Source organism: Protopterus annectens, chromosome 4.part0 (genome assembly GCF_019279795.1).
Source record: "Protopterus annectens isolate FY-2018-M chromosome 4.part0, PAN1.0, whole genome shotgun sequence".
NCBI lineage: Eukaryota > Metazoa > Chordata > Ceratodontiformes > Protopteridae > Protopterus > Protopterus annectens.
Genome location: NC_056733.1, coordinates 1,715,021,187 through 1,715,046,161, shown reverse-complemented (window position 1 = coordinate 1,715,046,161; position 24,975 = coordinate 1,715,021,187). Strand labels below are relative to the sequence as shown.

The 24,975-nt window shown below is 36.7% G+C and overlaps 1 protein-coding gene across 1 annotated transcript in view; it reads right to left on the bottom strand.

Moving 5' to 3' along the window:
* LOC122800480 (amiloride-sensitive sodium channel subunit gamma-like) overlaps nt 1-607 on the bottom strand; it is a 313,290-nt gene extending 312,683 nt beyond the window's left edge. Inside the window, exon 1 of the mRNA XM_044069921.1 lies at nt 96-607. Within this exon, the coding sequence (XP_043925856.1) occupies nt 96-607 (512 nt within the window). The remainder of the gene's footprint in view (nt 1-95) is intronic.
* Between the last annotated feature and the right edge of the window lie 24,368 nt (nt 608-24,975).

The window sequence follows — 24,975 nt, the reverse complement described above, 5'->3', positions numbered from 1 at the left end:
TTTACACGGTACTCAAGAATACAACTAACAGCATGAAAACAACAAACACCACAATCAGAACTGGTTGAAGTTCATATAGAAGTCCTATTACTCACCTTTTATTGCACTGACCTCCATGAAAAGAGCAGAAGAATAGCATATCATCCAGCTGGTGTCCAATCTCTAACTGCTGCTCCTCACTTAACATGGACAAGGCCAAGTGAAAGTTCTTCTGCTCATTCTGGTTGCCACTTTTGTGAGTTTTCCTTGAACTCTCATTGGCCATACTCTCCAATGAAGATGGAAGCAGTTCTCTAAGGTACTTATACTTGGAGTTTAGGATGGAAGCCCTAACTCGATTCAGGTTGCAAAATGTCACTGCAGGGAAATTTAACTTTGCCATATTGACCAAGGTGATTTTCTCCTGGGATGGATAGCGGAAGAATTTAGCAATAAGTTCAGTGCATTGCCAAAGTAGGCAAATGAGCACCAGAGCAACAAAGATTAACCAAAAGGTCCTCTTTAGGCGTGTTTGAGACCGTAGAATACTGGGTATGCCATGAGCAGTAGTGTGAGCCAATGTTTCTCTGCAGATTTTTTGCAGTGAGGGGTTTTTCCAGTACTTCATTGTGGTTCCCATAGGACAGAAAATGTACAATAAGCAAATCAGAGTTCTTCTTCACCTTATATCTTCTTATCACACTCAGTACAGACGGAGTGTTGAAAATGTGCATTCCAGACCAACAGCTTATCCTTTTGTGTCAGTTTCAGGATCCATATTTCTTGTGAATTGCTGTACTAGTTATTTCATAGATGACTCATCATAACATTTTAGAAAGGAAACAGTATGGAAAAATGAAGTAGATGTTTTGCATTTGCACTTGTATCATTTAACATTGTTAAATTATAATTGCTACTCTTGCTGGAGGATGCAATATCATTGTTATGCTGTTATGAGTGTGTTTGCAAGTTAATGTTCACAGTCACAATTGTTAGCAAAAAAAAAAAAATACTGTCATCTGCAGTTTCTTTTAAACAAGTGGCCAGGCTGTAATAATTAAATGATGCAAAACTTTCTGATTAGCTATTGATGCCATTTATAAAAAACAAAAAATATCCAGTTCCATTTTTATCACTGCAAATTCAGGAACCACATGAGCAGTATGTTGAGTTTCAAAAAAAACAATAATTTTCTGAGGTGCTTAAGTCCATGTAAAAATGACCATGCAGATAACCTGAAGAAAACAATGAACATCAGTTTTTAACTAAAGTAAGTAGACTAAGATTGCAAACAAAACTGTACATTCAGATCATTATTTATAAAGGCTTGTTTTTTAAGCAAAAATAGTCCCACTAAGCACAAAGCACTGTTTTTAAGTGACCTGAAATGTTTTGCCAAATTAGGAGACTACTGTAAAGTGCCACAACATTATTAAAATAAACCAACTCATTGTCTTCCTACAGAATACACAGAAATGTAATAGTTGCTTGAAACCTAAACACGAGATGTGAAATGCCTAGATTTTAAAGCCAGCTTTTGATAATTGCATGTCTTTAGATAAGTTTCACAGTGTTTTCACAATAATAGCTTAAACAGATGAAGCATATGCAAGTGATATGAACTGAAATGTGATTCTATCATAACTCAGTCATGCAATAGCTGCAGACTGAAGTCTGATTTTCTGATTTTTGAATCTTTCATGATGCTGTTTGAATTCAGAACACTAGATCACATGGCTTTGTACCAAACTAATAAATCTTTGGGATGTGAACAAGTCAAAAGATTACAAGTATCAGTTGTGATCAGGTTTTCCTTCTGTATTTCTTTGTTTACTTTAAAAACAGGTCACTTCATAATGCATTTAATACCTTTCCTTGTCAAATTGATTAACTTCTGCCTTATGAATTTAGATTCCTTCTCTGTAATTTCCCTATACCATTGCAGTTAACACTTGCCCTCTTTATGCAGCATTTCTATCTATTCTTGTAAATTATAAAAATATAACTTACTTGCCAGATAAAGTTTATATGCCAGTCTGTCCGTTTTCTTCTTTCCACATAACGCTAATATACCAATATCCAGATTGTGACAGCAGATGGTAATTTATATGAGTTTCAACTGTAATACCGGCTCTAAGGTACCAGTGAAAAAGGTCACCTGATAAACAGCATCAGGTTTCCCTTGCTAATCTGCACCATTAATTGGGTCTCTGGAGTGTTATTCCATGTCATCGGCATGAGATTAATTCTCAAAAGCTCTTCACAACACCACAAACACTCTGCTCTATCTTTTACAGATTAGTTACTTTGAAGAAGGATGATATCCCTGTTTCATCCATCCTCTTTACTAACATTAAAAAAAATACTTTGAGGATTAGAAAATCTTGTAGGGATGCAGTAAAAAAAATCTGGACTTATGTATCACTAATAATTAACTAAGACATTTGGGCTTCATAAGTAAAATGATATTAAATATGACCCCTACAAGACAAACAATCCATAATCAATTTTACTAGAATAGTCATTCAAGTTGTAACAAGGTTAACATAACATGAAACATATACGGAGATAGGAATGTAAAAAGTAATTTACATCTAAGTAGAACAAGCTGAAAGATACATCTTTTGTGTTATTAAGCAATAATCCACTCCTGTCTGTGGGTACATACGGATTTACTCATGCTTGATGCGGTTTGATCATGAGGGTGAAGACTGAATGATTAATCAAAGCTAACTGTGGGTAAATTTTGATATACCCACAAACAGTAGAAGATTACTGCTGTTACACAATTGCATTATTTAATAAATAAATTGCTTACTTTTCCCAAATAATCTATTCCTATAAGGGCACTTCAGTCTTCTTCCTTGTTGCCTTCCTTATACTGATGTACTGTGTACCTACATAGGACGTATATTCCCACACTTGCATACTTCATCAGTGTAGGAGATATGACAGAGAAAACAAAATCTGTTTTTTTTTCACTATTAAAAAAGATAGTGATTTATGAGGGACAGTGCAGACATATAAGGAAAATCAGGAAGGTTCCTGTTTGTTTAATTTTGCAGAACATACCTGATTTTTTTATATTTTACTCTGTCCCTGAGCACATGCCAATAAAGTCTGGCCGTCAATGGTACTTCAGCAGCTAAACTTTTTTCTACTGGTATATGCTCAATTTACAATGGGCACACTGGTTGAGCTGTCCAAACAGAGTGCTCATTTTTTCAATAGTAATGAGTATTTATTAAATAATTATTATTAGTAGTAGTAGCAGAAATAATTTTAATAGTAGCAGCAGCAGTAGTAGTAGTAGCAGTAACAGTGGATGTAGTATGATAATAATAGCATTGGTAGTAGAAGTAGCCATAGCAGTAGTAGTAGCAGTAGTAGTAACAGTAGTAGTAATAATAACAGTAGTATTGATAGTAGTATGGTAATAGTAGCAGTAGTAATAGTAAAACTAGTAGTAGCAGTGGTAGTAGCAGATATAGTAGTAATAGCACTGGTGGTAGAAGTATGGTAATAGCAATAGTAGAAGCAGTAGTAGTAGTAATAATACTAGCAGTAGCAGTAGGGGTAATAGCAATAGCAGTAGTAGTAGCGACAGTAGCAGTAGTAGTATGGTAATATTAGCAGCAGTAGTAGAAGTAGTAGTAGCAGTAGTAGTGGTAGTAACAGTAGGAGCAGTACTAGTAGTAGAATAGCAGTAGTAGTAGTAGTAGCAGTAGTAATAGTCATAGTAGTAAAAGTAGTACTAACAATAGTAGTAGTAGTAGTAGAAGTGGTACTAATAGTAGTAACAGCAATATAATTAGTGGTAGTACTGGTGGTAGTAGTAGTCATAACAATGACAGTAGTAGTACCAGTAGTAAGTAGTAGCAGTAGTAGTAATAGTAGTAGTAGTGGTAGCAGTAGTACCAGTAGCAGTAGCAGCAGCATTAGCAGTAGTAGTAATATTAGTAGCAGCAGTAGTAATTTTAGTAGCAGTAGTATTAGTAGTAGCAGAAGAGGAGCAGTATTAATAGTAGCAACAGAGTAGTAGGATTATAATTGTTATAACCATTTTACTGATTCTTCTACATTATTTTCTGCTATTCAGTTATTTCAAATCAAACCTGGTAAACCTTATATAATACTAATAGGATTGCTCAACTTCACAAGTTTATCCACAAACAGACTCAGACAGTCATCTGGTTTCTTTGGGCTTATAATAACATCTCATTTTGTAAACAGTGCATCATTTTCTTTCATTACTTCCTTTATTGAACCATTGAAATGTGTTTTAATCATTACTTCCTTTATAGAAACATTGAAACGTGTTTTAATCATAGGGAAGACACACTTGCTGCACATTTATATAACATTTTCTGATCTAACAAATTAGTTGTGTTTACTAAAAATAGGTAAGATGAAATACAATGAAAAGTATTTATTGATCCCTGTACCATGTATTCTAAAATTCCAGCACTATTTCTGTTTTGATTCCATACCCTCTTCAGAAAGGATTTTCCAATAATTCACCACCTATTCAATCTATATTTCCTGAGCCACCAACCAAGTTTCTTTATATAATGTCCCCTTGCCATTATAAAACTTTTTTCTTTCCTTGTGTTCCTTCAGTGTTACAGTCAAAACCTCTTTTTGATACAGTTCTTCAGGGGATGCTTTTTATGTCTTCCAGTGAAAGCTATACACCACTTTTTTATCTTTCATTGAACTGCTTCTATCCATCTATAGCCAGTATTCTTATACCAAGTGCACTTACCTGTGTGCATCCCATCCCTGTAATGTAATAATTGCGTAATGTATGCCCAATGGAATCAGACAATGGCACAATCCCTGGTGCTGGCCCCAGCCCAGAATGTAGATAGTCCAGGCATAGAGAAAGATTAGACCCTGTGGTGAAATTAAACACTGGTTAGCTGGAAATAATAAAGCAGAAGGGGAACAAAAAAAAATAATTAATTTTAAAACAGTGTATTTAATAAAGGAGTAATAACAGAACATACATAGAAGGCAACTTCTGCATAAGATTAATATAAATAATACAATGGAAAGCACCTTTTATCATAGAAAGATTATTTTTTTCTTATACAAATTAACACATGATGCAGAATTACTTGTTCATATAAACAACTTGTCAGAACTGAATTTGGGTCTAACAGAAAAGTAATTTCTATAGCATGGTTTTGACAGTAGAAATAGAGTGATTGCTGGCATAAAATACATTTTAAAGTATGTATGTGTTTTTTCTCCACCATACAACAAACATGTAAAATATTGTACAGAGCCAGTTTTTGATAGCAAACTACGATACTAGGTATAACTAATCTGTTTCAAGTGCTCAGTGGGTAGATTATTGTAATTTTGTTTAATGTGTAGGTATACCCCCCACACACATCACTACAGGTGACATTGATCTCCACACCCTATGCTGTATAATCACCTCTGATATCAAATTAACTTAGACAGCACAATTTTTAAAACACTCTTCTTGAATTAATGTATATGAGAAGTTATCTTTCAGCTCAAGACTGGATAACCCAGTACAACACAAAGGCCTACAAAAGAAGGGAGAAATGAAACTTCAAGCAGTAAGAAACGGACGGCTTTTGATGCCAAGGTTATCTGATAAGAAGGACATTTACATATGAAGTGAATGATTCTCAGTGATGCTTAATGTAATATGTTTGCAAAGTGTTTTCACTGTGTAATAATTTTCTGTTTTTATTCCTCCTTTTAGCACTTACATGAAAACCACTGAATGTCTTTCTATGGGATATACAAAATCATTGTTATACAAGGTCAAAAGTTATAGCAGAATTATACATATGCTATTAAAGAACTCAGTCTGAATATCTCTTTCTCTCTCTCTTGATATTGAAAGTGCAAATGCTCAAATGCCAAAAACCTCAATCCTACAAGAATGAACCTCAAAATGCCAAAAATACAAAAAAATACTAAAAACATCTTTTGTGCAGGGAAAAGTCTCACTGTACCTATAGACCACTTGTCAGCTCCAAGGTTACACTATTGTGAGTATAGAGCAAAATACTACTCAATTGTCTACCTCAGTCTTGTAAGTCAGCTGCTTGCATTTTTCAAAACTCTGACATTTCAATATGAAATGCAAATAGCAGATGAGTTTGGTATTGTAAGTATTTAATGAAATGAAATGAAAAAGAACAGATAGATAGAGATATCTCACCATGTCAGAAATGAATACAGAATTGCCTGTTTGGGGTGGACTTTCATTGGAATTTTGACATTAATTTGTGTGTAATATGCATTGTGAAACCATTCTGCAAAAAAACAAAAAAAAAAGAAAAAAAATGTATATATACATATATATATATATATATATATATATATGTATATATATATATATATATATATATATATATATATAGATATATATATACATATATATATATATATATATATATATATATATATATATATATATATAGGTTACTATCAAAATGTAGAAACACATCTGTTTGAGTAATGACTTACTCAAACAAAAGTCAAGAATTAAAGGATTATTTAATTAAAACAATGATAGTGGTAATGTGGATAATCTGAAATTTGATATTATTGATATTACCCAACGTACCTTGCCTTTCGCTGATTTCCTACCAACGTTTTACAGGGGGTTCAAGCTCCCATTTGGGAGGCTGCATCCCTACACCCCCTGATTATTATATATACAAACTTAGAGATCACACTACAGTGAGGAAAAGGGTAAATTCCCTGATCCCCATTGTAGTGTGATTTTCAATCAGAACGTCAACCGCATATGAGCAAATGCACACTAGCATTTACTGTTGTGGATTCAAACATGTATGGACCAACATTACGAAAACTTGGAACCATGATTTCAACCTTCCAAGCTTTGATTAACTGCCATACAACATTTTGATAGTAAACATATATATGTTATATGGGTTGGAGACAGTGGCATTGACAAAAAGGCAGGAGTCAGAGCTTGACGCGGCAGAGTTGAAGATGTTAAGATTTGCACTGGGTGTGACGAGGGTGGACAGCATTAGGAATAAGTATATTAGAGGGTCAGCCCAGGTAGAAAGGTTTGGAGATAAAGCCAGAGAGGCAAGATTACATTGGTTTGGACATGTGCTGAGGAGGGATGCTGAGTATATTGGAAAAAAAATGCTAAGGATGAAACTACCAGGTAACAGAAAAAGAGGAATGCCTAAGATAATGTTTATGGATGTGGTGAGAGAGGACAAACAGGTGGTTGGTGTGACAGAGCAAGATGCAGAGGACAGGAAGAAATGGAAACAGGTGATCCGCTGTGGTGACTCCTAACGGGAACAGCCAAAAGAAGATGATATATATATGTATATATATATATATATATATATATATATATATATATATATATATATATATATATATATATATATATATATATATATATATATATATATATATATATATATATCGATAGATATACATTTATGAAAAGATGAGGACTTCTTCAGGTGGAAATTAAAAAAAGCCTGTTTTGTATTATGGTTTGTTGTCCTACGTGCAATTGTTTCACTAGCAGAATAAGTATTAAATACCAGTTTTAATTTTGTTGTAACTTGAAGTACACTCATAGTGCACATAACCTGGTATGATTCTGTGTTCTGGCTAAAACTCTTTCCCACAATACATTCTGTGTCAACCAATGATGAGATTATCTTACCTTACTTCCATCTGCAGCATCACATTTCCATTCACAAGGACTGGCAATATTGACAATTGCTACTTACTTTTAGAATCTCCAGTCAGACTGCAAGAGACACTGTTTCAGCTGCAAAATGAGCTAAGGTTTCATTGTCAAGGAAGTACAGTACCAGGAAACTGTGGCAACCCTGACACAGTCAATATTTTGGAGTGATAGGCCAGTGAGTTCCCATATGAAAGAGCAATGGATGGCATAGGATGAAACTGAAGAGAGTGTGGCACAGAAAGATATTGTGGAACTTTCCATAGAATGCCCACAGGAAATGGAGAACAAAAAATGTACCCTCAGTTTAGAAGAAAATTATCTAAGAGAATAGTTGCTTGATTTAATAGAGATGGACATATATATTAAGATTAATGAAAGAAACAGATTACAGAAAGTCAATAAAACCCAAAAAGTTAGAAGTTTCATAAAACAAATGAACACAGTAATTAGGACTGTTCATAGAGATTTACGCAATATAACAGAAGTAAATAGGATATATTACTGTGCAGCTAAACTAATAAGAGATAAAGTCTTACCACAAAAACACAAGGCAGTAAGGGAAAGTAAGGTGAGAAATCAAATGCCATCATGGAAGTATTGAATACAGAAAACAATATAGCAATTAGAACAAGGGGTACAACTGTTAGAAGAGTATATAAGAGGGAAAGATAGATGTGATAAATGCAATGTGCTCTATCAGGACAGATCAGGATATATTGTGCACTATTGCAAATGATAAACTAAAACTATTAGCACAGGCAGATAAACTTGGAAGGTATATAGACAAGAATAAAGGAAAAGTTCAAAATAAGCAATTTATTGATGACCCAAAAATGCTTTACAGAGAACTGGGAAACAAGGTAAAATTAATTGAAACACCACCAAAAAAAAAAAAAGAAAAAAAATTGAGTTGGAGAAATATCTATGAAGATCCTGCTGAATATAACAAAGATACTAAATGGATAGAAGAAGTAAAAGAAAGAATAAGAAGTTCAAATGCACTGGATATGAAATTGGATGAATTAACAGCCAGAGAGATTGCAACAAAGTTAAGAAAAGTTGCTAATTGGAAAACCCCAGGCCCAAAAACCTAAGTTCTGGCTGAAAGCATTAAAATCTTTACATGAAGATTTAGCTATGAGTAAGAACTATTTGTATGCACACTCAGAACAGGCACCAGCCTGGCTAACAACAGGAAAAACAATACTCCTACTTAAGAGTGAACATGCAAGCTATCCAAAAATCTATAGACCAGTAACTTGCCTTCCAACGACGTATAAACTATAAACTGGAATTGATGCGAAAGAGTTTATAGCCACTTAGAAGAAAACTCAGTCATGGTGATAGAAAAAAAAAGACAAGAAAAGAAAGTCATATGGAACAAAGGATCATTTGTTGTTAAATAAAGTCATAATGGAGAATTGTAAAAAAGGGGAAGAATTTAAGTATGGCATGGATAGAATATAAAAAGCATTTGACAGTATCCCACATTCATGGATAAAAGAGTGCTTAAAAACACATAGCAGCCATGAAAGGGTGGCAAACCACTATGCAGTTAAGCCATGATAAAGGACAAATTATTATTCCAGGGACAAAATTTCAAAGTGACCCTTTATCATTGCTGTTCTGTTGTCTTGCCCTTAACCCATTAAGCTGTCTACTTAACAGATTAGGTCATGGCTAAACTTTTGCTCCCAAAAAACAACAAAGTGTAAATAAAGACTTATCTTCTTTTTGTATATGATTAAAAACTGTTTAGTCCATCAGATGAGGAACTGAAAGCACAACTTCAAGTGGTCAAAACTTTTCAGATGATATACTAATGTCATTTGGTCTTGATAAATATGCAAAAGCAACCTTTAAAGCAGGAAAGCTACAACACCAAGAAAACATCAGTTCGGGACAGGAATGTGATATAAAAGAAGTTGTGCTAGAGGCAGTGTATAAATGTTAGGGAACTGATGAATGATCAACAATAAAACATCATGAAATGCAAATAAAACTTAGTAAGGAATATTTTAGATGACTAAAATTAATTCTGAAAACAGAGCTGACATCTAGGAACAAGGTTGAGCTACAAACCAATTTGCCCTTCATGTCCCAACTTACAGTTTTGGCGTGATTGACTGGACCCAAAAGGTGTTGGATAGGTTGGACAGGACAAGAAGGATGCTTCATGCTCATCAAATGATTTATAAAAATCAGTGTATACCAAGACTGTCCCTGGGATTCAAGAAACTCCATGCAGGAATCCATGCAGGAATAGTGCTATTCCTGCACAGAGTGAACTGTGTCTGTTTCCCCACAGCCCTAACAGCAGCACGCCTTGCATATTCATGAAGGCACACTACTGATAAGGGCTGTACGGACATGAACAGTGAAGGAGTGCAGGGGGTGTGTTCTAGTAGTGCTCGCACAGTTAACACACCCCCTGCACTCAGAAAGTGCCATACAGCACTTTGTAAAAGTATTGTGGCATAATATTAGAGAACTTCTCTTATATTATGCCAGTATTTCAGTGTCTGCGAACACTGAAATGAAATAAATGAGTATTTCAGTGTCCATGGACACTGAAATACATGGGGGAACAAGAAAGCAATGCAGGGTGTGTGTGACAGGTTCTGTCACACACACCCTGCATTGTAAAAGTGTTGTACAGCCATAGCCCTGTACCTCGCAGCCAGTTAAAGCAATAAATCTGGACAAAGGCACAGATGATGGGGGGGACAAAGCCCTAAAAATAGGGGGATACTTTTTAAATATTGCTCTTACAAACTTTGAAAGTTGATAGAAAACAGGTTATGCATTAGCATGAATTTTCTTAAGGCTAGAGGTCTGAAACTCAAATGTATGCCATTATCTCCTGAAAAAAGTCCTCAATAACTTGCCAGAAACCCAAAATTTCAACAGAAACAGGCCAAAAATATGAGACAACAATCTGGACATTCTGTGAAAATCTGTACAGTTGTGAGGTATGCATAGCCTTCAACTGTACAGATTTCCGCAGAATGCCCAGATGCCTGCCTGACATACCTCTTAAGCTCCTAGATCAAGAACTCCATAGAAAGCCATAAATAATGGGGGGACAAAGGCACATAAATAGGAACACATTCTAAAAACTGCACTGACAAACTCAAAAGCTGACAGAATAAAAGGTTTGCAGTAGCATGGACTTCATGCAGGGTATGAAGACTGAAACACAAATGTCTTATATCTGAAAGCACTGTACAGCCATATCCATTAACTGTACACATGTCTGCAGAATGCCTATATGCCTTCCCCACATACTTCTCACCCACCTAGAGCAATAAAGCAGTACAAAGCCATAAATAATGGGTTGACAAAGGCACAGAAATAGGAACACATTTTATAAAATGCACTGACAAACCTGAAAGCTGACAGAATAAATGGTTTGCAGTAGCACAGACTTCCTACTGGGTCTGAAAACTGAAACAGAAATGTCTGGCATCTGAACGTGCCGTATGGGCAAAGCGCTCAACTGTAGAGGTGTTTGCAGAATGTCCAGATGCCTGCCTCACATACCTGTCAACCTCCTATAGTAACAAAGCTGTACAAGGCCATAAATAATTACATTTCTTTTTCCATACTAAGGCATGTTTAAGCATAGCTGAGCTGGTGTGCATATTATGGCCCTCTGCCCAGCATTGTTTAAACACCCCAGAGGAGATAAATAAAAATATACAGCTGAAATCCCCAAACTGAGATAGTGTAGTGATTAGAGTCCCAATTTTACAAGCAGACATTCTTGGGTCAATTACAAATACAGGCAATTTATTTTTATATGGGAAAGCCTGTTAAAATCATTATTTTCATATTAAAGTATGTAGTAATTGATTTTTGTCAACCAGGTTACTGTAGCTGGAGTAAAATGGAAGTGTGAGTGCATATAACATATGAAACCACCCATGTATGCACAAGTGTCCCATACAGTATAGTCACACCCCTTGCTAATGTAATGAAAGCACATAGAGGGATGTCATGAAAAGTAAATCATATACACTCACTAAATGAAGTCATTATTCTGATAATTTTTAAAAAAATGAAAAGTGAGCAATAGCTAGCAATGCTCAGCATTGCTTAGATGTGAATGCTAAGCAGCAGGCAGCTCAGCTAAGTGGATTTGTGCACTGTTAAGCAGTGGCACAGCATACACCCTTTTAAGCACTGTTCAACTCAGCTTAATGGATTTGCGCACTGCTTAGTGGAGCTTAACATTTTTGAAATGGTCCAATGACAGCAAAGGGTGGGAATATTACCTTATTTAAATGGTGCAGGTTGTAATACAGCCAGAACCTGTTATAGTTCATCTGTGCAGGTAGTATGGCTGGTGTAAGTGAAGGAGCATGCTATCGGGCACAGTGCTGGAGCATTCAGGAGTCCAGGGTCATGGCTGGACTCCTTATAGAAAACCATGATGAGAGACTGCTGCAGGGCCAGTACCAGGGCTCACATTACAAAGTGGAGACCTGGGACCATCTCGTACATGATCTCACCACTGCTACTGGCATCCTCCGGACTGGAGAGAAGGTACACCACCACTATGCCAACCTAAATCGGAGGAAGGGGGCACTCTTGGCCCAGTGGATCCAAGATGCACAGACATGGAATGCTCCAGTAGTGAGTAAGCATCACTATTGAGTAGCTTGTAGCAAATACTAGCCTGAGAATGTGATAGACAGGTATGCATAATGTTTGTTTTTCTCCCCTACAGCTGCAGCAGTGAGGGTTAGTAATCTCAAAGCTCATGCCAACAGACTGCTGAGGCTGCAACAAAAGACTGGTAAGTACAAATCTATTTTGCAGTATATTGTGCAAATAGCTAAGAAGGAGTACATTGCTTACTGCTAGTAGGTATACTGTCACTGTGTTAACTGAATAAATAAAAAAGTTTGTCCGACTATTATTGATGTGTAATAAAGATCCCTACAAAAAAACGTTGTTTACTGTGGTATGTTGCTGTAGACATATAGAATATATACAGGTTCTTCACAGCAAATATGGCTGTGACAGCATACATTAACCAAGGTTGTTCTGTGAACCAGCTGTTAAGAAAAATGATGGTGGAGCTATAAAACAAAATATAAATGAAATGTGAAATATATACTGTACTAAGCTCTGAGCCCTGAATAGTAATGTGTAAAGTATCAAAGTGCATTCCATGCAGCATTGCCTTGTGTTAACCGTTGCTTTCCAGATTGTGGTAATCCAAAGGATTAATGCACAGTACAATAACTATCTGTCATGCATGCATCATAGGATTACAAGCTCAAACTGTCTAACCAAGAGACTATTAGGCAGAAACCAGTGAAGCAAGAAACAGCAGATCCCCCGTAGTTCAGTGTGATGAGAAATAGCTTAGTTGCTAATTTTGCACACCCAGACATGGTTCAAATCCAGGGAGTGGTACTAAGATGTGTGCATATCTACACACAAGGAATCAGGAATAAATGTAAAAACAGTCAGGTAGTGTTAACTGGCATTTTATCCACATGTTTTACAGGTAAGGAAATATTGGTAGTAGCTGTATGAAGGGTATATAATAAACTGTGTACAACTGTTTAACTTTCACACCACATGCATGCAAATGACAACAGGATAGGTACATACAACATGCACTCTTCCTGATACATGCCTCTCAAGTGTCACGCTGTCATGGCTAGTGGTCACTGCTGCCAACAATCCTGGACACAAATAGGAAACCAGTTGAAGTATGCCAGTAGCACACTCACATAACCACAGTTCAGGATACCCATTCTGTGCCAGATATGTAACCCTGACATGTACGTGTCCCCTCTAGTCATGTACCCAGAGTTGTCACAGTTTGCCCCATTCCATTCCAGGCTGACAGTTTAATAGGTATGCTTGTGCTACAGAAGCAATGGGCTATATGTAGATGCAAATTGAGAGCAGACCCATAGAGTATTGAGCAGTACTGTTGTGGAAAATAGAAGCATAAACAGTTGTTAATAGAAATTGTGTCTCTCTCTACACCCCTCATCTGGATCAATACTATTATTCATATACTACAGGTATGTTGTTCTCCAAACCTAATGTTAGGACTTGTGTTCTATTATTGTTCATACATTTGATTGTTTGCATATTAACATACCTTGTTGAAATACCATTGTTGGTGGCCTGTTGTCATCAATGTCACTGGCATGTTGTGTTGTTCATAGATGTGTACTATGCTCATGGCTCTGGAGCCTTTACAAGCCTAGCCCATAGGATTACCCTGGCATCATGCCACCCAACCTTAGTTCCCAGTGCCTCTGTTAGGTAGAGCCACTGGAGTGATCCCAGGGGTGAATTTTCTATTTCCCATCCACTCATCAAGATTTCTCTTGAAGAGGGCCAGTGAGGCGCTCTGCTTCACATGTATGGAAAGTCTATTCCATAGCATGGGTAGTCTCTAGGGTATGAACCTGTCCCTCCAGCTAGTTCTGTTAATTGTGGTAATGAGGTTGAGGTGTCTGTTATGATGCATACTGTTGTTCCATTTATGCATGTGTTCTGTTTGCTATGCAACTGTTTCAAATCTGTTTTATGGGGTTAATTGGAACACCCACAAATGCTGTTACAACTAATCTTGAAATGTGTTGTTCATGACTAACCAACTTATTTTGTAAAACCTCAACACAATAACAAGTTTGGGAAGGCAGATCTCGGTGAATCCACCTGTCCTGCCTCATCTAGCTGCGGCACCAGGCCCCAGCATGTCTGTGACCCAACCCGGGACTTCCTCGTCCATTGGTCCTGCAACACATTTGGGTTGAACCACCTCAGGGGATGGGGCCCGTCCCCTCTGGGAGCAGGCGTGGACAGGAGCCTGTCACCTGCAGTCAGTTCTAGGGTTTGGTGCACAGTGCCATCTGAGCAGAGTTGAGTGGGCAGCTGCACCAGATTGTGGTCCGCCTGGCACACCTCAAGGGGCAGACTACACCTCCTATCAAGTCCCCAGCACAGCCACAGGATATGATGTCTGAAACACATGAAGGAGCACTAGTGACTGCCCATGGGTGGGGACCTCAGTCCCACTGTATCCATTTGGGGGCTCATGGGCTTCGGATTCCCAACCACCTTCCCCGTCAAAGGTTTTTACCCAACTCAGGTGTCATATACCCCCTGTCTTCTGTCTTGTCATCTTGTCTGTCTGCAAATGCAACCTATCATACCCAACCTACCTCCCCAAACATACCTACAGCCCTTCCCTAACATACCACTCTCACTTTAATAAAAAAGGGCATCTGTCCCACATAAAAACACTGCCCCATACATAGCTGTACATTTTGCCCCATGTACAGTGAAACTAATCGATCAACCCACAGATTATTCTGCAAATGTCTGTTGCCAACACGGTTGTAAATTCCAAATTCTACATATTATTCATAGCTGTTGCTGCAGAAGAAATGTAGAGCTATGGTCCTTTTCTACACCCACCCTGCACATCCTTAGCTGCTTTTCCTAATGTTTTACTCCAAGCTTGCCCCCATTTCACCACTTTCCTATCATCCTTTTTTCTTTTTTTAATAAAATTTTGTGCAGGTGTAAGCTAGAGTAAGAGGTGCTAAGCAAAGCTAACAGGACTTAACTGTCTGTTAGCATCACTTAGCTTCATGCAAAACCACACAAACCTGCTTACAACTGCTTAAAAGTGCCTTAATCACTCTGTCTCCATCAGCCCTTGTTCTAACCAGCAACAAAATAACCAGCCATGATAAGTCTCAAACTCAGGATGCTGTGCACTACAATCACTGCAACATACCACTACACCATCTGAGTAGTGGGAGTCTGTAATGCTTTTACAAACATATCATTCATTCTGGTCATTTAACATTAATGAAAAAAAGTCATCATTTCCAAGTCTGCAACCCATGACCCTGTGCACTACAATCACAGCAGCATACCTCTACACTATCTGAGCTGCAGGAAATTATAATATTTTCACAAACATATCATGCACAACAGTCATTCAACATAGGGGGGATTATATATCTGTAGTACTCTTATATGTATATGTATACATATATACATGTATATGTATATATAGATACCAATATCTCACTCTATCTGTGTGTGTGTGGGTGTGTGTGTGTGTGTAAATATATATTCACACACACACACACACACACACATATATATATATATATATATATATATATATATATATATATATATATATATATATATATATATATATATATATATATATATAAAACCAACCTCTTACCGCAACACATCTGCAAAAAGCCAGACAAACTGAGGGGAAAAAGGGCAAACAATAGTGATATCTTTGAAATATGGCTGTCATACATGTAGAAGTCTGCTAGAGTGGCATGGTTTGCTTTAACATACAATTCCAGATAGAGTCCAAGTCTGAAACACAAATGAATGTCATGATTTACTGATGTCAATACTCACATCATCACAGTGATTTCTCAAAAACCCACAACTGTTATGAGCAAAAGACCAAACATATGAGCCACGCTTCTGGACAGTGTCTAGATATCTGGACAGTGGAGCGGTATGACCGTAGTCATGACCGCCGTCATGTAAAAGAATGGAAAAACCCATAACAGCTGCCAACCATGTCACCCAGCACCTTGTGAACCACAGTAAGACCAAAACAACACTAACCCAAATCAGCTCTGGGCAATTACCCATTTATATTCAAATATATCATGCACTACAAGGATGTAACTGTAGGGAAAAGCAGATAGTGGTGCAAAAATGTCCACCCACAACCATTTTCACCATTGTCACAGCAACATACCAGTAACCCAAATGAACTCTAGAGTAGAACAACTGTTTGAACAAACATATCCTGATTGCCAGTCACACACTACACCAACATATACTGGCCCAACTCACAGTGTACTGTGAATCATGAGGTGTTACAGGGCATTTCTCAGTCTGCCCCTACAAACGTACACACCTCATAGACCACCAGCAGCTGTAGCAGCATGCACAGTCAGATAGAAAAAGGATCTATGACAATCACATCTGCTACTCTCCCTACTCAGCCCAACAAACATCTACACTCAACACTGCTACACAATCTTGGCAGTCTGTTCACAATGGCCAGACATACATAACTCTCATATGTACAGATTTCCACAGAATGTCCAGGGTGTGAGACCATATTCATGGCCACTGCTGCATACCACTTCCAGGAGTCTGCTACGTCAATGGGATGATACATTGAGTGCCGTCACTAAATAATGATATCACATACCTCTGACCCTTTTACTGCAAGATATCTGGACAAAGCATGACATACTTGGAGGACAGGGGGCCAGAAAGAGGGACATATCTCACATAACGGTGTTACAAATGGAAATAGTTGCTGGTGTCACAGGGTTTGTTGTAACATAACATCCCTGAAGGATATGATGTCTGAAACGCCAATGGATGTCAACAGTTACTGACTACAATCCTCATATTATCCTACTGATTCCACAAAAACAGACATTGTCTGAGGAAAAGACCAAACATAACAGGCAAACCTCTGGACAGTCTGTGGACATCAAGACAATTGAAAAGTATGTCAGAGACATATCATTGTCAGACATCAAGTCATGCAGAAAATGCATGTCCAGATGAACCCTGTTAATCTAGCAATCCTCTATTTGTATAACAGCACTAATGACTAAAAATCTGTACCCAATTCTGGAACTTTATCCCCCATGTTGTTGGGCTGTCTCCACATGTCCTGTCCTGAGAGGTAGTCCCATCTACTGTCTGTGAAGCTGTTGAACCCCACCTCCATAATGTCCTCCACACAGGCAAGGAAAAGGGGCAAGGCCCACATGAAGGCTGTAATTATAGCACTGTGTTGCTATGGCATCGACAAGTGGAAAGACAACACAGTTGCTCTGGATGCAAGTAGCAAGTGGGAGACATGGATTGGTGCACAAGCCATCACCTGCTCATGAGCCCTACCTACAAAAGGCAAGCTGCTACCTATGCAACACAGGTCTCAACCCATCTACACAAAGATTGTGACTACACAAACCTAACCATTTGCATTGTTGTGAGGACACTCTTGAGCACTATAACAGGTATGTCAATCATGTAAGCTTGTAATGGAATGCAGAAGGAGGGATGCAATGATGTCAAATGGGACATTAAACACTAGGCCGCAACAAGACCTGCAGGAATCATATGCTGCTGTCCGGCACCTATAGCCATTCCCACTTACTCTGTCTGCATTGACATAGAGCACATCTCTGGCCCCTGAGTCACCCCAGCAAAGGTCAGCTCACATATGACTACTACTGGAGTGTCTGCTGTCCAATACTGAGTGTGTCACTGCTAGGCCAGCTACCTGGGATATTGTAATTATTCATATGTCACCTGTGAATGCTACTCTGATACATATGCTTGTCTTACAAATGTAAGAGATGTGTATACGACAGGTGCAGATGTGTGTGTTGAACTGTATGTGATATAATGAGCCCATGCCTGACAACTGTCCAGAATTTTGCAGACTGACCACATGTTCATAGGTGTGTACTAGGCTAATGGCCCTGGAGCCTTTACAAGCCTAACCCATAGAATTACCCTGGCAATGTGCAAGCTGACCTTAGTTTCCAGTGCCTCTGCCAAGTAGAGCTACTGGAGTGATTCCCGGGGTGAATTTTCTATTTCCCATCCACTCATCAAGATTTCTCTTGAAGAGGGCCAGTGAGGTGCTCTGCTTGACATGTATTAGAAGTTTATTCCATAGCATGGGCAGTCTCTGCGCTATGAACCTGTCCCTCCAGCATGTTCTGTTGATTGTGATAATGATGTTGAGGTCTTTGGAGCATGTGGTGTGGAGGGATTGGGATTTATTTAGATGTAGCATTTCTAACAGAGATAGGTCAGACATAGCTTTGTAAGTCAAGCAGAGATCGCCCCTAAGTAGGCGATATAAGACAGAGAATAGTTGAAGTTTATTAAGTCTGTCTATATAGGACAAGTGTTTAAGGCCTAGGATCCTCTTTGTGAGATACTTTTGCAGCCTCATATTTGTAGTCAATGCCTCAGACAGTTGTGTATTTTCTGGCATATCACTGGTAACCAATTAAAGACTAAAGTTATAACATATTGGCATACATTTGATTGCCAGATGTCATATCCTACAGAGTACACCTGTGAATGCAACACCATCTTTGCTGGTAACTAAGTGTGTTTCAGCTAGATTCATAAAATGACACTATTTACTGGCCTTTGCCCACCACTTATGTGTGCCTTTGTGCAGATGTCTTGCTCTAACAGGAGCTAGGTGTCTTACCATGAAACCCATGTCAATGCAAGCGTACCTTGTCCTGTAGGATGCCAACATTTGTGCAGTCACTGACACCTGTTTTGTAGCTGTGGAGAGCACACCAACCTTGCCAGGTCACTCATCTAATCATGTGTTTAAACCCCAAATGGAGGCCTGCAAAGCCACTGGAGGTGGAGTGTCGAACATTAGCATACACACCTCCAGGTTGGCCAAACAGTATGATGCACAGGTGACATCCTATGTGCAATTAACAGTTGAAAAAACACCTACTCAAATCATAGTTGGCTACAGGCCTCTAAACATGATTATGGACACCCACCACATCTATTGGGACCTGCTGGAATCTGTCAGGATTCAATCGTCTACCCTGCTACTGGGTAACTTCAAATACTGAACCATAATGCGCATGACCTATGCCACGTGAACATGAATGCACATAGATTCCTCAGCTTTGTCAATGGCAATACAGTGGATCAGCCGGTTAACACTCCTATGGCAGGTGGAAATATCCTGTACCTGGTCCTAACCAACATGTGTAGCCATTGTTGCACTCCTATACTGCCATCCTCCTTGGTAATATCTGACCACATAGCCATCACTGTTCAGGTCACCATCTCCCCTGCCCCTCCTCTTTACAGTGTCAAACAGAATGAAGTGTGCACAAATGACTACAAATCCCCTCAGAGAAGGTAGAAGTAGATGTACAGCCAACATCCCATTTGCTGAAACTAGTAGCAGTGTCCAGGCCCACACCACAATACTATGTGGGCACCTACATAGCTGTTTGGACTCAGCAATACCTGACAGGACAACATAATCTCCCTAAAGGTAGGGTAAATGCCTGTGGTAGACAGCAGCAATACACAAATACCGTAATAGGTGGAAAGAATTGCTGGACAGGCCAAGAAGGAACAGGTGCCTCATTGGAAGTAATGTCACCTTTGTCTGCACAACCAAATAAGGGCACAGGTGATGTACCCTAAGGCTGTCTTTGAGTGCAAACTGCACACATCCACCATGGCCAGTCACTAGGCCTTCCACACGTGTCTGCAATTCCAGAGGCAACACACAAATCTGCTCTGTTTTTGTGGTCAATAACACCACATATAGCTATGGCATAGATATAGGCAACCAGCTGCAGGCAGGTGAAGTGTAAGCATCACCCTCCTGTCCCCCCATTGGTACACATGTGCATGTACAGCACCTGCCCACTCCCCTCATCATCAGGAAGCAGGTCTATAATGCCCTCTCAAAGGCAACACACAGAGGTCTCCAATGGCCTGATACCATCCCTGGCTGCATGCTACATCAACACAGGCATGGGCTCTCAGATTCATTCCGCACTGTAGTCAACCACAGTTTGAGCAGCAGTATCATCCCATCTGCACATAGGACAGCTACTGTCATCCCTATACACAAAGGTAGAGCAATTGACTGACCCAGTCAATATTATGCACATCAGCCTAACTAGCCTGCTCTACAAGGGCATGGAAGGCAATATCAAGGACATTATGAACAGGGACATTGGCAACATCAGAATACCTGGGCAGGCCCACATACCATGGTATTGTCAAAGGGAGATCAGGCCTGTTAAACCAGGTCAGCCTCTCTGAATTGGTCGACAAACACAGGGACGAGGGGAAGATGGTGAAAAATGCTTACATTCACCTAGCCCAATCCTCTCATACTAATTTATTTTACATTTGTTAACCGGGCTAGTCTAGCTGGATATATGTCCATTTTCAGTAGAGGCCCGGGGAGAAAATCTCCAAGCATAAATAGTGTCAAAGTTAACAATGTCTAAAAACATACCAAAGAAAAGGACAAACAACCTGCTCCAAAAGTAGAACACGAATCCCAGTTCTCCACATGAATTTCTATTTAATGAAGAATTTAATTTCCTTTAAGTGCGTTAAAATATCGTACACTTTTCGTCAAAGCCAAATGCTCTAACTTCTTCAGAAACATTGAACAACATCCATTTGCCATTTTTATATAAAGTGGTCACAATTAACATTCATTATTCAATCAACTTTTTAAAAGCATATGCCATTAAAATAAAACACCAAAGGGCATCTTACCCTATCGGTGCAATCATTTAATATCTAAACTATTTATAAAACCTTTTGAATATGCATGATAGTATATGATGTAAAAAATAAAAAAATATATGTAATATAAAAATATATAAATATATATTATATAGAAAATTAGAACTATATAACAAGTATAAATCAATATAACAGTTGTCTTTGTCGAAGGTAGAAATTATGTACTAATATGTGTATATAAAATGTAAATATATATATATATATATATATATATATATATATATATATATATATATATACACATAAATATTAGTTTATGTATGTATACTCATACATATTTATGGCTACTAAATGATACATACACTTTAAATAATACTTTAAAAACATTAAAAACATTAAAAACGCAGTTAGTATAATGGAATGCATCTCAATTAACAGAAAAATTGTATTATTTTATTATATTATTTTATTTTATTTTATTAATATTATATTTAATCTCCCAATAGACCAATTTCAAATATAAAATATTTAATATTAAATATTATTATAAATATTATTAAAAATAATATTGAAAATATTGTTAAAAATATTTGTTTATATTTATAAAAATATTGTTAAAAATATTGTTAAAAATGTCATTAGGAATACAATATGCGCACTGATGTCATTCGTAATGTTTACCTTTCTAAATTTTTTAACCTAAGGATACACATAATTGAACTCATTTCATTAACACCTGGAACATGGTAAGCATTAGTTCTTAGTTGCCACAACAGTTCTTTCCTCTCCAATTTCAAAGACTCGTATCCTCCCCTTTTATCATTTATTAACTGGTCAATAACCCTAAATTTAAATTCGTGCCCAGTATATTCATTTGTGTGCCTAGCTAGAGCATTTTCCATCTTATACCTGTTAATACTATAAATATGTTCATATATTCTATCACTAAGCTTCCTATCGGTCTTCCCGATATAGAAAGCTGGACAGCTAATACATTTTGCTAGGTACACTACTTGTTTACTCCCACAATTAAATTTACCATTAGACCTATATTTAGTACTACCTATTTTAAAGTTGCAGCCTTCATCAATGTATTTGCAAAAGTTGCACGTTACATTTATATATACCTTCTCTATTGGTAAATGGTCGGCAATTGCCTTCCAAGATTTCTTTTAAATTTTTTCCACGCCTATATGTAATTTTTGGTCTTTCTGGGAATATGTCTCTAAAATATTTGTCACTAATTAAAAACTCCCAGTTTTTCGTGATAATATTAGCTATAAAGTAAGAATCCATACTAAAGGTACATATAAAGCTGCTAGTGTTAATCAATTCTTTGTTACTCTTATTCAACTCCAAGTTTCTACATTTTTCTTTGTTCAAAATTGGGACATAGTCACCTATTAACCTTTTATACTGAACTTCATCAACAACCTCTTGAATAAAATACGTAGGGTACCCCCTTTGTATAAAAAAATTGGACATTAAAGTACACTCATCCCTAAACTCATCATCTCTTGTCATCATCCTAGCTGCCCCTTAACTACTGATCTCTTCTGATAGATGGGGTGGCAGCTAGAGAAATGTAAATACATGTTAGAGTGTGTTTCTTTACGAAAAATATTTGAAACAAAAATCTTATCATCATAATCTTTCCTTAGATCAACATCCAAGTATACTATTTTTTCTTTACTGTAATTATACGTAAAACTCAGGAAGCTGGTACTATTATTAAACATTTGTAATAGTCTCTGTAGTTCAATTTCTGTCCCTTGGAATAGAATAAAAATATCATCCAAGAAACGTGTATAAAACAATATATTTTCTTTAAAATCTGGGTTGTTAAGCTCAAATGACCTTTCCCAATATGCCATCACTAAATTTGCCAGACCTGCTCCGCATGGAGAGCCCATTGCCACTCCAATTTATTGATGATAAATATCATTATTAAACATTATGTAGTTATGAGAGGATTGTGTCAATCAGTTCTTCTACTAGTTTAATTTCACGAGTAGGTGCATCCAACGTCTTTAACATGTATGAAACCCATTCAATACCCACTCCATGTGGAATGGATGAATAAAGATCCTTTACATCCACTGTCACAAAGAAGCCATCAGCACTAAACTCCAAGCTATTTATTGCTTGTATAAAAGACCAAGAATCTTTCAATATTTGGTTTTCATGTTTAATATATCTTGGAAGGCAATTGCCGACCATTTACCAGTAGAGAAGGTATGTATAAATGCAACATGTGCAACTTTTGCAAATACATTGATGAAGGCTGTAACTTTAAAATAGGTAGTACTAAATATAGGTCTAATGGTAAATTTAATTGTGGGAGTAAACAAGGAGTGTACCTAGCAAAACGTATTAGCTGTCCAGCTTTCTATATCGGGAAGACCGATAGGAAGCTTAGTGATAGAATATATGAGCATATTTATAGTATTAACAGGAATAAGATGGAAAAAGCTCTAGCTAGGCACACAAATGAATAGACTGGGCACAAATTTAAATTTAGGGTTATTGACCAGTTAATAAATGATAAAAGGGGAGGATACGAGTCTTTGAAATTGGAGAGGAAAGAACTGTTGTGGCAACTAAGAACTAATGCTTGCCATGTTCCAGGTATTAATGAAACAAGTTCAATTATGTGTATCCTTAGGTTAAAAAATTTAGAAAGGTAAACATTACGAATGACATCAGTGCGCATATTGTATTCCTAATGACATTTTTAACAATATTTTTAACAATATTTTTATAAATGTAAACAAATATTTTTAACAATATTTTCAATATTATTTTTAATAATATTTATAATAATATTTAATATTCAATATTTAATATTTTAAATTGGTCTATTGGGAGATTAAATATAATATTAATAAAATAAAATAAAATAAAATAATATAATAAAATAATAATTTTTTTCTGTTAATTGAGATGCATTCCATTACACTAACTGCGTTTTTAATGTTTTTAATGTTTTTAAAGTATTATTTAAAGTGTATGTATCATTTAGTAGCCATAAATATGTATGAGTATACATACATAAACTAATATTTATGTGTATATGTATATATATATATATATATATATATATATATATATATATATATATATTTACATTTTATATACACATATTAGTACATAATTTCTACCTTCGACAAAGACAACTGTTATATTGATTTATACTTGTTATATAGTTCTAATTTTCTATATAATATATATTTATATATTTTTATATTACATATATTTTTTATTTTTTACATCATATACTATCATGCATATTCAAAAGGTTTTATAAATAGTTTAGATTGTATTAAATGATTGTACCTATAGGGTAAGATGCCCTTTGGTGTTTTATTTTAATGGCATATGCTTTTAAAAAGTTGATTGAATAATGAATGTTAATTGTGACCACTTTATATAAAAATGGCCAATGGATGTTGTTCAATGTTTCTGAAGAAGTTAGAGCATTTGGCTTTGACGAAAAGTGTACGATATTTTAACGCACTTAAAGGAAATTAAATTCTACATTAAATAGAAATTTGTGTGGAGAACTGGAATGTCTAAAAACATAATGGGATACAGTACATATCAATATTAGTCTAAAAGTAGTAATAAAAATACATTTTAAGCTACAACAGATTTAGTAAAAATTCAACTAAGTAATTATACAAAACACAGTAGAAGGAATTGGAAGCCTCAAGTTGGAAGAGAACACAAGTGTTATTCTTCAAATACAGAGAAAGAGTAGTACAAGTTATGAAGGCTTACATTAAAGGAGTAGTGAAAGGGGTAAGTGAAAAAGAAAAGAAGATTATCAGTCTGGGTTAGTGCATGGACACAGCCAATGAGTTTTTAGATGTTCTTTTAGCTGTTTTTTAAAAAGAGGTGTAGAGGCAAGGGTA